At 37.6% G+C, this 13,825-nt stretch overlaps 2 protein-coding genes across 3 annotated transcripts; both read left to right on the forward strand.

Annotated features, from left to right (window-relative positions):
* The first annotated feature begins 455 nt into the window (after positions 1-455).
* On the forward strand, positions 456-8,027 carry LOC110768628 (sodium/hydrogen exchanger 6-like). The gene is made up of 22 exons (XM_021972447.2): positions 456-862; positions 970-1,021; positions 1,110-1,169; positions 1,277-1,301; positions 1,419-1,504; positions 1,604-1,715; positions 2,082-2,144; positions 2,262-2,281; positions 2,369-2,466; positions 3,776-3,804; positions 3,897-3,928; positions 4,017-4,064; positions 4,162-4,222; positions 4,307-4,404; positions 4,507-4,582; positions 4,680-4,699; positions 4,866-4,963; positions 5,043-5,152; positions 5,960-6,043; positions 7,281-7,378; positions 7,476-7,558; positions 7,703-8,027. The coding sequence occupies exons 1-22, from the start codon at positions 655-657 to the stop codon at positions 7,762-7,764; spliced, it is 1,623 nt and encodes a 540-aa protein (XP_021828139.1). The 5' UTR covers positions 456-654; the 3' UTR covers positions 7,765-8,027.
* A 689-nt stretch (positions 8,028-8,716) lies between these two features.
* On the forward strand, positions 8,717-13,205 carry LOC110768598 (protein ENDOSPERM DEFECTIVE 1). Of its 2 annotated transcripts, XM_021972397.2 has the most exons (7): positions 8,717-9,075; positions 9,183-10,472; positions 10,640-10,759; positions 11,756-11,872; positions 11,974-12,063; positions 12,768-12,875; positions 13,050-13,205. In XM_021972397.2, the coding sequence occupies exons 2-7, from the start codon at positions 9,186-9,188 to the stop codon at positions 13,104-13,106; spliced, it is 1,779 nt and encodes a 592-aa protein (XP_021828089.1). In that variant the 5' UTR covers positions 8,717-9,075; positions 9,183-9,185; the 3' UTR covers positions 13,107-13,205. The 2 variants fall into 2 exon arrangements, with proteins under 2 accessions (XP_021828089.1, XP_021828088.1); XM_021972396.2 differs by having other exon boundaries at positions 8,718-10,472.
* The last annotated feature ends 620 nt before the right edge of the window (positions 13,206-13,825 follow it).

The following is a 13,825-nucleotide window of genomic DNA, read 5'->3' on the forward strand; positions in this document are numbered from 1 at the left end:
TTGATGATATAGAATCGCACTGCAGTTTTTTTGTTTTTGTTTGGGTAAATCGAGCATTGTACGTAGCAGGTATAGGATGTCAATACACCTTGATTAAATTAAATTGAGTGACTTTTTATTTTTTATTTATGGAGTTTGATTCCAAGTACCAAACATAGTATAATTTAGTCAGACTATTTATCCGGAACAACACCAAACGCTTTATAATATTATCGATAAATAGTCAGTACTCTCCGGAACAAAGTAATACTATCCGATTGAAATTAATCAATACAGTCCGACGTACCAAGATCTTTTTCCCTTTCATTTCTTTTCCCGCTATCTTTTTCCTTTTCATTTATTTTCCCGCGGTACGACGTCGTTTTAGATCCTTGAAAATGTCAAGTAAGTCAAAAGCCCAAAAGGTCCAAACGTCTGATTTTTCTTCTTTTTTGGGCCAATAAAAACTCCAATTTTGAGTTGACTGAGTTTCACGCTACAGGGGCCTTTTCGTGAAGTTAAGCAAGCAAAGCAAAGCAGAGAGCGTCCTCTCTGCAAAATCCTCCTCTGGACTGGAAGTTCTTCTGGTTGCGTGATTCAGCAGGACAGAGAGTGGGCAAAATCGACAAGTTTTTCTTCGTAAAAAAAAAATCGGCAAGTTTTAAATCGTGGGAAATGAGCATGGAGTATGAACACCAGCTAATGGCGATGCAGATATCACCGGCGGATGCCCATGGGACCACTCCAGGAAAGGAACAGCAGGCTGCTGGGGTTGGCATTCTTCTACAGATCATGATGCTCGTCCTCTCTTTCGTCCTCGGCCATGTCCTTCGGCGCCACAAATTTTATTATCTTCCTGAGGCCAGCGCTTCCCTTTTGATTGGTATTTATCTAATTCTTCTTTCGAAAGAAAGTCTCGTGATTGATCGACTAGGCTTGGCCCATCCTTGTTCTATTTATTATTTCTAATACGGTGAATATTATTGGCAGGTTTAATTGTCGGTGGACTTGCTAACATCTCTAATACGGAAACTAACATTAGGTACCAATATACAAAGAGGAATTCAACAATTAAATTTAAACCCCATGTGATGTGAATAATCATGTCTTCTTTCTGTTCCTTTGTGCAGGACGTGGTTCAATTTCCATGAGGAATTTTTCTTCCTATTCCTCTTACCTCCTATCATATTATATCCTAACTTTCCCGTGTTTTCTTTTCTTCAAATATTTCATTTCTTGCTCCAATTTACCTTAATTGGCTACTATGTACTGTTGTCCTTGACATTTTTGTGCTCACTCAGTCCGGGTTCAGTCTCTCACCTGTAAGTTTTTCAGTATTTTTGTCTCTGCTCTGATATAAATGCGTGTTTTCCTATCCTTTTGCCTTGAACCCATCTCCTTTCTAACGTGCCTTACTATTTTTGCTCCCATCTTCACAGAAACCTTTCTTCTCTAACTTTGGAGCCATTGTCACTTTTGCTATCCTAGGAACCTTAATATCTTCAGTTGTTACTGGTATTCTAGTGTAAGTTTTTGTTTTCATTCTCAAAAATCCTTTCATGATATTACAGTTTTTACCCCATCCAACGAAGTTAGATTTATCTGTTCCCTCTTCGTGTTGCAGTTACCTTGGTGGTCTGATATACCTCACGTACAGACTTCCATTTGTAGAGTGCTTGATGTTTGGTGCTCTTATATCAGCAACTGATCCAGTCACTGTCTTGTCCATCTTTCAGGTGCTTTACTGCTCCATTTTATTTTTTATAGTTAGCTCGTCACCATGCACACAATGTTTCTTGATAGGTTTTACTTTGGCGAACCCAAGTTGCACAACCAAACAATGAACCAAAAACATATGGAATCATTTCCAGCATCAAGAACAAACCTATACCTTGTCTAGTATTGTTTGAAGATGCCCGAACATGTTTGGATCCTCACCCCCACCCCTCCCAAAAGAAAACATCAATATGGTTTCTGGAATTGCACTCAGTCATATAGTTATATCTAAGTTTTATCAATATCAGAGGTTACAGGTGCCTTTACCTTCTGATTGTCCAAAATTCGAATGAATTCTGAGATTTTTGTGATGACCTTGATTGCAGGAACTTGGCACAGATATGAACCTGTATGCTCTGGTGTTTGGAGAATCTGTTTTGAATGATGCTGTAAGTTTTTATTGTTATTTGTTTATAATCCATGTTTTTGATGTGTACATGTTCTGTCTAAAGATTGACTTTGTTTACTTGATGAAATTCTTCTATTGTATGCGGCACAATCAATAGATGGCAATTTCCTTGTACAGGTATGTAGAGTAAATTGTTGTTATACCCAGAAGTTAGAAATATTGTTTGAACTTCAGTTCTAACTTGAGGGGTGTTCTGCTATGCAGGACAATGTCCTTGGTGAGAAGTCACGCATCATCTGGACAGAACTTCTTCATGGTTATTGTGAGGTTTCTTGAGACCTTTGTGGGTTCCATGTCTGCAGGTAAATGTTTAAATCTGTTATGGTCTAATACTGAAGTATTTGACTCCTAATTGGTTTTGAAAATAGAATATTTTTTCTTCATCTGAAAATGTAGCTTATCATTTGTGTTTGGTATATTTGGAAAGAAGTTCATTAATTTTTCCGTCTGAGTGTCAAGTTTTGTGATGTCAAATGCTGTGATAGTGGAGTGATGCATGATACATTTCCAACATTGAAAAGGTATAGATGGATGCTAATTTTATCTGCAAAGTGTGACTTGTGTCTACATAGAGGAGGTCATGCGTCATGCATTTAAGAGACTTATTTAAAAGCAATTCTTGACTGTAAAGATATTGTTATCCCCTTGTCATTCCTGTTTACTGAATTTTTCATTTATAATTGTTCAGTTGTTTTTTACCTAAGTAGTTTAAATCCTTAAAACTATAAAGCTTCTTTTGATTGCTTTAGCATCTTTGACTAGCACAATTGATGGAAAGAACACCAGAAATGAAAAGATATTTAAAGAAGAGAATGACACCAATAAAAAAGAGTGAACATGTCTGAGATGGTTCATTTCTGTAAGAATACCTATTGGCAAAAATGTGGGCGGTTCAGTTGATTCAGAATAATAGATTGGAAAAGAGTAAATGGGATATCATTATTATCAATAATACAGTATGGGACTTTCTATACTGTTTATTGGCTAAGAGTTATTCATTATTAGGATTTCCAAGTAGTTTTGAAGACAAGAATTCATCCTACATGTGGTTCATGGATGGTGGTGCAATCACCTCTCACGACGTTGAAGCTGAGCCAAAATCTGTCCCACTAACCTGCCCAATCTCTTGGGTGAAATTTCTGGGGTGAAAATGCATTCCGAAATATTTCCATCATTTGTTCTCGGCAGTGCTCTGAAGTTAAAAGAAGACCTAAGATCTAATGGTACTAATAACATATTAAATCTACAGACAATGGTAATTGAGACATCAGATAGGTTGCAAACTTGCAACAAAAATAAACTTGAACCCGGAGTGCTAATGAATGTACATATAGAAGAGTCAAGTACAAAGGAAAACTGAAAGATGGCATGGTCTTGCCAAATTAGCAGATAAGACTAACCAATTTGAGGCAATAGAGTTGTTCCCTTGTAAGTCAAGTAAACTTATGAGTCTCAGGTGTTTAATGGTCCCTTAACAGCAATGACTTTCTTTTTCCTGTTTTCTTTTCTCTGAAGTTACATAAGCGGCATGTGCTTTATATATTTAGATGTTTCATTACTGTTGCATTTTGGTTTCTCAGTTACTAACGTACATTGTATGTTTATTTACAGGTGTTGGAGTTGGATTTACTTCTGCTTTGATATCCTTTTTTATCAATAATTCTTGCACTATGTTTCCTTTTAAAAAAGCTTTTATTGGTAGATTGTATTGTGAAACCTTAATTGTCAATACCTTTTTAAGTATGCAGGGTTGGATATTGACAAGTGAGTGATACTTTTCTACTGTTCATTGCTCACCTTAGCTTAGTTACCACTGCAGTGGAATAACATGGTTGTCTCATTATATTTTCAGTCTTCAGAACCTGGAATGCTGTCTTTTTGTCCTCTTTCCATATTTCTCGTAAGTGATCTTCTTGACTGTTTTTTCTTCTTGTGTAAATTAGTTGTAAGCCTTTTCTCCTTATAAACAAATTGATGTAGCACTATCTTCTGTCTAGTTACATGCTTGCAGAAGGTCTTGGACTGTCTGGTATTGTGTCAATATTGTTCACAGGAATCGTAAGTAAAAGTGTACAGTTTTTCTTTTTAATTAAATATCCTCTGTTAAATCTGTGTTATGGAAACACTGGTGTTCTGTTTTAGGTCATGAAGCATTACACGTATTCAAATTTGTCAGAGAACTCTCAACGATTTGTTTCTTCCTTTTTCCATTTGATATCATCACTAGCGGAGACATTTGTGTAAGAGAGCTCTTCATTGTCTTTATTACATATCAAGTAATGAAACTGTTCTTTACACATGACACCCCACACTTGTTTTGAAATGAAAACATTCATTTGCAGATTTATATACATGGGCTTTGATATTGCCATGGAACAACATAGCTGGTCACATGTTGGGTTCATTTTTTTCTCAATTGTATCCTTGAATAATTTTTCAAAAATGTGAAAGTTCGGTGATACCCTGGCAACTGAAACTTGCTCTTATTCCTTAACTCGGTGTGGGATTGCCTCAGATATTTATTGGAGTTGCAAGGTACGCATCCTTTTGTTTGCTACAATGGGCCCCTTGTCACAAGCTTATTTTATTAGTCTTTAACTTCCTAAAATACTTTTAGACTTTTAGTATTCATTTTCCATTATCAAATCACCGTATTTTGTTATGAAAACTATTAAACAGTCTGTCCAATCACTTTGTGCAGGGCAGCTAATGTTTTTTCTTGTGCATATTTGGTCAACTTGGTTCGACCTGCACATAGACAGATACCTTTAAAACACCAACAAGCACTTTGGTACAGTGGTAAGAAAAGCAGAAATTGCTGATCTTTCTGAATGCCTTGACTTTTATTAGTCTTTAATGAATTTTTGGGATTGAGTAGGACTTCGAGGGGCAATGGCTTTTGCCCTCGCTCTGCAATCAGTTCATGATCTTCCAGAAGGACATGGCCAAACTATATTCACTGCAACCACTGCCATAGTTGTTCTGACGGTACACAAACTGATTTCTGAATATCGAGGACATATTTTTCCTAACATATTTGAAGATTCATACATCGTCTTGCCCTTTGTTAAAATATTAATCATGAACTGAATCTAAATAACACTTTGTCAAAATATTGCATTCCATGCCCTTAATGATAGCAAGTAGAAGTTTTTTGCCCAAATAAAAAGTTGTTGTCAATATTATGCGCTTCTGTTTCTGTTTCACTGTATCCATACCCTGGCACTTGCACTGGCAGATGTCTCTTTGAAATGGTTCTGTTTCAAAAGGGAGCTGAATTTTTGTTTGGAACAAACAAAATACCTTTGCTTATGCTGAAAAACAACTGAATTGTCTGCCGTAGACCATTTTATTTAGACTAATTGCCTCTGAATTTCTTATGAAGACCTACCTTGTGGACAGAATGGAAAGCCATGTGATATAAGAATTTTTTTAAATGACTATGCTAGCCTCTTATTGAATGGAAAGTCACTTGGTCCTATCCTTTCATTTTCCCTACCGAAGGCAAAATGAAGTCGTTTTCTTATTGGCGGCTTTTTTTCATCTTATTTGAACATATTTGATTGCAGCTTCGTTTGTCATCTTGGACGTACACATAAATATACTTACTTATTTTACACCTTGCATATCAGGAATCAGGAATTACTGATATGATGTATTCTTTTTTCAGATGAATGACAACGATTCTTGAATAGATATTTCCTTAAAAAAAAATCGATTCAAGTATACTTGTTTTGTACGATGCATACGATACTGTTCTTGTGATTTAGTTGTAACCTTCTGATCATTTTGTAGGTGTTATTAATTGGAGGTTCAACGGGTACCATGTTGGAAGCTTTACAAGTTGTAGGTGATGGCCTTGAGGGTACTTTGGGTGAAGTAAGTTCATATGCTCCAAGAAAAGGAAAAAAAAACATACGTTCTACTTAATTACTTATTATTCTTTGCATCCTAGGAACCATAAGAAAAGAGTTCTGTGTATTTGTGACAGCCAAATTTGCTTCTTGAACCTACATTAATTATTTAGGAAACGGATTAACCATCTGTGTAGGCATTTGATTCACAGTTGCCTTGTAAAATTTTTTCTGGATATTTAATTATACTATTGTAACGTTAGCCCTAGAGGATAAGAACTGATGTGGGTCATTCCGATCATCCAAGGCTACTCTTTGCTATAATTATCCCAGCTTTAGAGGGTTAGTGAGAATATTTTGATCACCCATAGAGACGTTTACTTATCTTCTATAAGCTCATACAAATGCCATGGGTTCTGGGTCCTTTACTTTCTTCTGTCTCTGTCGCTGTCACAGGGCTCAGTAGATGTGCTTAAGACACTCCACATGCACCCAGCCACAACGCTGACAGTGTAGGACTCTCTCACATAACCCAGAGTCTGCAGCCCACAGCTCTCAACTCAAGTTGTTTAGTGTCTTGCATATATGGTAGTGTAGTTTCAGTTAGAAAATCACAGTTGGTTGTTTACTGAAGTTGGTGTTCTCTGTTTAGATAATGGCTGACGAAAGTTTTAATAAATGGTGCATTCCTTCCTGACAGAGAGTGCAAGGTTTGGATTTGGGGAGTTATCTCTTTACAAGCTCCTTTGAGATAACAACAAAGTGACTGCCTGGACAACATTTGTTTGGGTAGTTCTGTTAAAGGAGTTTTTATTAGAGTGGGACACAAATAATAATTTTTTTTATACCACTACGATTGGTTTATTCTGGAGAGAGTAAGTCATCATATGTATGGTCATTGATTGCTGGTGCGAAATTTGAAGTGGTTTGGATTACCTCATAGAAAGTTATAGCTGAAGCCAGCAATTTTGGATCATGTTCTGAAGTTCTATGCAGATCACTATTCAATTATGTGCAAAGATGTTTAACGTACTGCCTACTATGCCTGAACCATTGATTGTCCAATTATTTCCCTCCTTCCCCTACTATTCTATATTATTATATTTTGCTACATTTAACTAGTCCTGCTCATCCAAATTTTTTATTCAGATTGATGGGATCACGTGGTTGAATTAGGATACCAATGCTACTTTCATGATCACTGTGATCTTGCAACTCACCAAAGCTGACTGTTTTGGATATTTGTGCTTATATTTCCACAGAGTTTTGAAGGGAACAATGGCTATATTGCTCCTTCTTATAACGAGGAAGCATCATCAGGAAACAGGATCAAGATGAAACTGAAGGAATTCCACCAGAGGTAACATTTGGTTGCTACCTTCATAGAGGAACCTGGTTTTTACCTTTGATTTATTTGCTAAGCGTCTAGTTCTACCCTCCAACCCTTTCTCTTGCAGCACAGCGTCATTCACAGCTTTAGATCGGAACTACCTCACACCGTTCTTTACAAGTCAGAATGGTGATGAAGGGGAAGAGCTTGGTAAGATAGAACTGGCATGGATCTCCTCCAGTTACTTCCATTGGTCTTCTATAAAGAGATAAGACATTATCCATGATCTGAGCAAGTATTTCATTTCATGATTTTAATTTCTTTTCCTTTTTGTTATTTGTATTTTCTTAACAGATGAGCCAATGCCTAGCTCTGCAAGAGGGGGTTTCCAAGGTCATGGCCAACATTCTCGGTGATTCGTTTTTCAGGAACAGATATGGTAAAAGAAGTCGATGGCTTTTCAGGAACAGATATGGTAAAAGATGAAGTCAATGTTGTATATAGACGTTCGTCATAAAAATGGCTTCATAGGTGAAAGGCACAAATCCACTAATATCAAATTTTTGTACTAATTAATAGAATTTGTAAATACTGGATTGAATCATCTGTACCTAACTTTGTTCATTTAGTGCCTGTATAATTCTTAATTTCTTGTTTATGGAACTTGAAATTGAAATTGTGTGATTGTCTTCATTAGCTTAAATATTATTAAAATCCATTTCTTGTGTTGCCTGTTTTCACATCTTCAACTCTTCAGCTGTGCAGTGAAATCTGCTCAGCAAGGGATTCCCCAGTGATTTTTTATGTTATTGGGGTTTGACTTCTCCCTCTGCAGTGAAATCAAGGATAACCTGCTATTCTCACCTTCAGCTGGTCAAGTATGCATTCGATCTGTGTTTTAAAACTAATTAAAAATTAATGTACAAGTACATATGACAAATCCTGAGGAGTAGTAGTTGCCTGAACAAATCTCCGTCCCTAGTTTCAGCCTAGATGGCGTTCTGAAGTTCGCTATCACAATAATAACTAGAAGATACTGATACACAGGTAAGTTTGATATATGACGGAGTGCAATAGTTTTCCAAACTCCCCTACTTCGTTTATATATTTATGACATTTTTTAATTGATGTATTATTGGTTGTCCACTTTATACGTCACATAAGTATGTGATATACAAATTTGGTAATTTAAATTCCTCAAAATGCTCTTGATTAATTAAAATACTAAAAGAGAAAATCGTTTTACTTAAAATGCTCAAAGAGAAAATCATAACAAGGGGAGTGGACGAAGGAGGAAGGAGTGTCGCCGACAGGGGGATGGGGGTGGGCGGTTGGTGGTGGGTGACAATATTTGTTTTTTTATTTACACTCCTAAAAAGCCATTGACAGCTTTCTTTCTTTTATCCTTCCGTTTTCTTTGTTCGTAGAGGGTAAAAAGGGAATTTTTGGGAAAAACGAGAGTAAGGGGTGGGATCAGCAGATGGAGTTGCTGTAATTTCTTTAGCATCTGAACCCATCCTCCCCTATTTTATTTATTTATTATCCGGTGCCCAATATTTCAAAAATTGAACCGTTAGGACTTGACCCCAACAGCCAACGGCTAGTTCTTTGTTTCGTTCCTAAATTTGCACCCCCTGCTCTGTTTCACTTTAAGGCTTCTGGGTCAACCAATATTAGAGGACCGGAGGATTGGAGAAGAGCCCATTAGAGGAGTCGGTCGGGAGAAGGTACGGCTTAACCTGAATTCTCAAATTGGGAGTCTAGGTGAATTCTAACATTATTCTCAGATTCGGTTATATGTGCTTGCCTCGATTGATTTGTGCGTTTATTAAAGAATATGGATCAATTGATGGTGGAAAGTTGCGGATCCGCCACCGTAGAGGACGCAGCAGCTTGCGCTCCTCCCCATCCTCCTCCTCCTCCTCCGCCGACTGCTCACCGGCGGCCAAGAGTGAGGGAGGTGAGCTCTAGGTTCATGTCTCCTGCGGTTTCCACTGGTGATCTCCCCCATCCCCTGCCTACCAAATCGCCCCTCCCGAAACATCATCAACATGCCATCTCAACTCCAAGCTCGACGCTTGCGGAAATTCAGTCGAGGCAGCGCTCTTCCTCTGTGAATAGGCGGCGGAGGCACTTGGACTTGGAGCCCTTCCGCTGCTCCGACGAGAACAGACCCACCGGCTTCTCCTCCATTCACACTCCGAGTCAGAGTTGGGAAATCCCTCTCCCACCGGAACAGATGCTTAATTATACTGGGAGGAAACAGCGTCCTGTGAAGCCATTCAAAGAAAACGGAGGAGGCAAAGTCCAACAGCAACAGCAGAAGCAGCATCTTACAAAAACCTGCACCGGGAAAGGCAGCAATGCTTTTACCACACCCTCAAGACCTGACACACCCATGGTGACTGCTAGTCTAGATAGGACGTCTAGATTCAGACTCATTCAGCAACGGTCTACCAACATCACAGCCACAGCAGCCGCTAAGCTCTTGCAGTCTAGCGGGATGTCTTTACCTGCTCCACCTACCAATCTAGTTACTGAGACTGAGGCAAACACCCAAGACGCCACTTCTGCTCCCCAACTTGATCCTTCTTCACCAAGTTCACTTCCCGATGTCAATAATCACAGTCAAATGCCAGTTGTACCAAGCTGCTCAACAAGGTGTCTTCCTGATATCCGCTCTTCCATGCCTGAGGCCGATTTGTTGCCATCCGTTTCTAGTAGACAGCTCGTTGACAAAAGTAGCAGCAGCAGGGGTAATGCAACTGTCACTGTCAGTGACGATTTTTTTAAATGTTCTGCTTCCCCTTGCTCCCGTTCTCTGAACTTGCCATTATCAAGTTCCGACATCTTATCCTTCCAGCCAAGCAAAGGGAGTGAAAGAGTAACATCTGTTCTGTCCAAGCCATATACAAACACAGGGAAGATGGGTGGCTTATGTCTTCCCCCTGTCCCACCATCTACAAGTGCAAAGCTGAGCTCAGATACAAGGAGAGGAAAGAAAGTTTCTGGACACCTAGAAGACGTGCACTCCTTGAGAGTGCTTCATAACCGCTATCTGCAGTGGAGATATACCAATGCAAGAGCAGAGGCTTCCATGCGAGCACAGCAGAGAGAAACTGAGGTAACTCATATTTGAGTGCTCAAAAGTCAAACTAGATTTTAATTCTTAAAAAAAGATTGTCACTTCTATAGCTCAAATGTGGATTCTAAGTCGAACTGATAAGGACAAAGCGCTTGCTTTTCCAGCTGATTAACTTTCTCATGTCTTTCTGTTATTATATATTGTAGAGAACACTTTATTCTCTTGCGGTAAAGATAGCAGAACTATATGATTCAGTCAAGAGGAAACGGATAGAACTTGGCATTTTGCAAAGAACAGAGACTTTATCAGCAATTCTTGATGCTCAAGTAAGGCTGCTAGAATTTCATGATTGCTTTACACTTCTCATGTGGTAATATTGTATATGCTTGATTAGCAATTTCATCGATTCTTATAATGATCCATATCTTGCATAAACGTATTTGTTAGGTATATTTCGTAACCTAGCCTTCAAGAAAAGATATATGCTTGCAAGTGACAGGAATTATCTTTAGCTTGTAGACTGTATATATAGTGGAGACTGGATCTTTCATGCTGAGCACAACTTAGCCATGAAGAATCGTGCTTTGCCTTTCATTCTCATATGACTAGTATCTGTATAGCAATGTAACTTTTGGTGTTATATCATCTTACTTCGCCAGAAAGATTCAGTTGAGAGTTCATAAATTTTCGTCAAGTCATACTAACCAGTTTGAGCAACACTAATCCATCCTCTCCTCTGAGGCAATGGAGCTGTGAAAGAGAAAAGCACAATAGTTGTGAAAACTATAGGATTTCAAAAGCATTGGAGGTATTTACTCTTTTGTGGTGATATTTCTAAGAAATTGATGACTGAAAGGGTATATTTTGAATTCATGTGAAAAAATCCTATGACTGGACTTCTTTATCTTCTTTAATGCTTTTATTCACAATGGCATATGAATTTTGCAGTTAGAAACTCTTTTTCAATCTGTGTTGTTCAGTCATTCTGCAAATTTTAGCTGTTGAATAAAACGTACAAGTAGTGAGATATTGCTATGGGTCCTCAGAGATCACAAACTTTTTTTGCAGATGCTATGTATAACGTGGTCTGATGACAGTAAGACTGCTGTTAAATAAAAATATAAAAGAATTAAACTGTAACACACTTTCAGTGTGTCTAACATTGAGGTACTTATATGCTGTTCTAGTTTATGGCATATGTACCCTAAGCGTGGTGTTCAGCACTAAGAAATTGAAGTAGCCACATTTTAACTCGTGTTTTATTCAAAAAGAAATACTGAATTATGTTTGTAACTTACATATTCTACTGGACATTATCTTAGATTCCATATTTGGACCAGTGGTTTGCTCTTCAAGGGGATCATTCAAGTTCTCTGGCAGAAGCAACACAAGCTTTGTCGAATGCCTCATTTCAACTTCCAATCAGTGGCAATGTTAGGGTATAATTCCTCCGTTTAATTATGGCTTCAGTTGTGTAACCAATGTTCAACTTATGTTTCTTGTATTGCTTTGTAACACTGACTTGAGATATACTTTGTAGGTCAATCTACAAGAGTTAAAAGAGGCACTGAACTCAGCAGTGGAAGTGATGGAGATAATAGATCTCCAAGTTCAGCAATCTACAGCAAAGGTAAAATAACTAGGGGACTTTTTCCTTTGACAATCAACAAGTGGATATTTTACTTTTTATCAGAAGTGATGGCACAACTGACAAGAAGAAAAATTTCATTGTAGTGGGAAAATCTAATGATACAAATAGGGTGAACAAGTTTATTCTAGATTCTAAGAATCAAATTTTTTAGAGAGTTGCCGCACTGCACAGGGTTGGGTGCTTGCTGATAGAAGTCAGCATTGCTTAAGAATAGATGGATACAAATGCAAAACTAAGGCCCCGGTAATCATTTTGTTTTTGGTTTTTATAAGACCTCGTTTTGTAACCTCTTTGTTTTTGGTTTTTAGTTTCCTTCTTTTTGTTGGTGATAAAGACGAATAACATGGATGAAAAGGGAAATGGAGAATGGTGGAAGGAGGCCGGTGGGGGGAGGTATGAGGGAGAAATGAAGGAGAATGAATAAAGCAAAAACTTTTAGAACTAAATAAAAAAAGTTTGGTTTTAGTTTTTAGTTTTCATTTTATCTAGCATACGAAAAGGCCCTAAGTGAATTGTTTCAAACTTAATTAATTATATACAAGGAGAATTTATATTGTGGATGCAGTTCTTTTGAATTCTAATTAAACATAAATATTTTGGTTGTGAAGATCGTGTGATTCAATGAGAATTTGATGTATCTAGCATTGGTTTCGGCTTTAATGAAGAAAGCTTTTGTGATTCAGGCAGAAGAAACAGAAAATTTGATTTCAGAACTAGCCAGAGTGACTGGTGGAGAAAGAGCCCTTATTGAAGAATGTGGAAATATGTTGTCCAAGACATATACAATGCAGGTTTGCCACACCTCAATCCGCTTATATTATATCTGACAGTTACGAGTTTTATGAGTTGCTGCATGATAGTGCCAATCTTTTTGGTCTTTTCCTCTTGAATGCAATATTGTCTAAACCCTGCACATTACTAACATTATCAGAAAATTTTATTTAGAAATTATGCTCTGCTTTCAGGTGGAAGAGTGGAGCTTAAGGGGCCAGATAATCCAGTTGAAACGTTGCTGTTCTTGAAAAGCATTTCTTCTACGAAGATTGAGCAATGAAATACTTATTGCGTTGAGAATGTCTTCTTTATTTCTTTGCTGCGAAATGCAAACTTATTTGTTACAACTTATTTGAGCCCATCTCTCTCTCTCTCTCTCTCTCTCTCTCTCGTTATATACAACCCATTTCTTCACAGGGAATCCATTTTTACTAGGGATCGCAGGTTGTGCAATACAATTTGATGATCCGAACAATGGTTGTACAATACAATTTGATGATCCGAATTGTTCAGGACCTCATTCAAGAATTATATTTACAAAAAGTCACACAATAAGAAATCATTTAGTCCATCTCAAAAAAAGAATAAAAAAAGAAATCATTATAATACAACTAAATACTCCTACAAACGCATAAAGTTATCCACTATTTATGTTCATAATCACAGCTTATTCTACTTTCTGGTCTTATTTAGCGCCCCCATCACATTGACCACTCCTAGCCTATGCCTCAGCCAACCCTACCTCACGGTAGAAACCGGTATTGTTGAACAAGTTAAGTTTTTTTCATTTATGTTTCGGCATATCTTTTGTGTCCATTTGAATCCTCAATCTCTAATATGAATTCTCATACTTTTTTCCATCACATTGACCACTCCTAGCCTTTGCCTCAGCCAACCCTAGCTAACTGTACAGACTTGTATTGTTTAACAAGCTAAGTTTTTTTCATTTTTGTTTTAGCAGATTTTT

This window comes from Prunus avium, chromosome 4 (genome assembly GCF_965620075.1).
Source record: "Prunus avium chromosome 4, drPruAviu1.hap1.1, whole genome shotgun sequence".
Classification (NCBI taxonomy): Eukaryota; Viridiplantae; Streptophyta; class Magnoliopsida; order Rosales; family Rosaceae; genus Prunus; species Prunus avium.

Excerpts from the sequence above, each read along its gene's own strand:
- LOC110768598 (XM_021972397.2), top strand. The coding sequence starts at position 9,186 with ATGGATCAATTGATGGTGGAAAGTTGCGGATCCGCCACCGTAGAGGAC. Across the intron at positions 10,760-11,755 it reads CAGCAATTCTTGATGCTCAA|ATTCCATATTTGGACCAGTG; the intron begins GTAAGGCTGCTA and ends ACATTATCTTAG. Across the intron at positions 12,876-13,049 it reads CCAAGACATATACAATGCAG|GTGGAAGAGTGGAGCTTAAG; the intron begins GTTTGCCACACC and ends CTCTGCTTTCAG.
- LOC110768628 (XM_021972447.2), top strand. The coding sequence starts at position 655 with ATGAGCATGGAGTATGAACACCAGCTAATGGCGATGCAGATATCACCG. Across the intron at positions 863-969 it reads CAGCGCTTCCCTTTTGATTG|GTTTAATTGTCGGTGGACTT; the intron begins GTATTTATCTAA and ends TATTATTGGCAG. Across the intron at positions 3,805-3,896 it reads TTGGATTTACTTCTGCTTTG|CTTTTTAAGTATGCAGGGTT; the intron begins ATATCCTTTTTT and ends AATTGTCAATAC.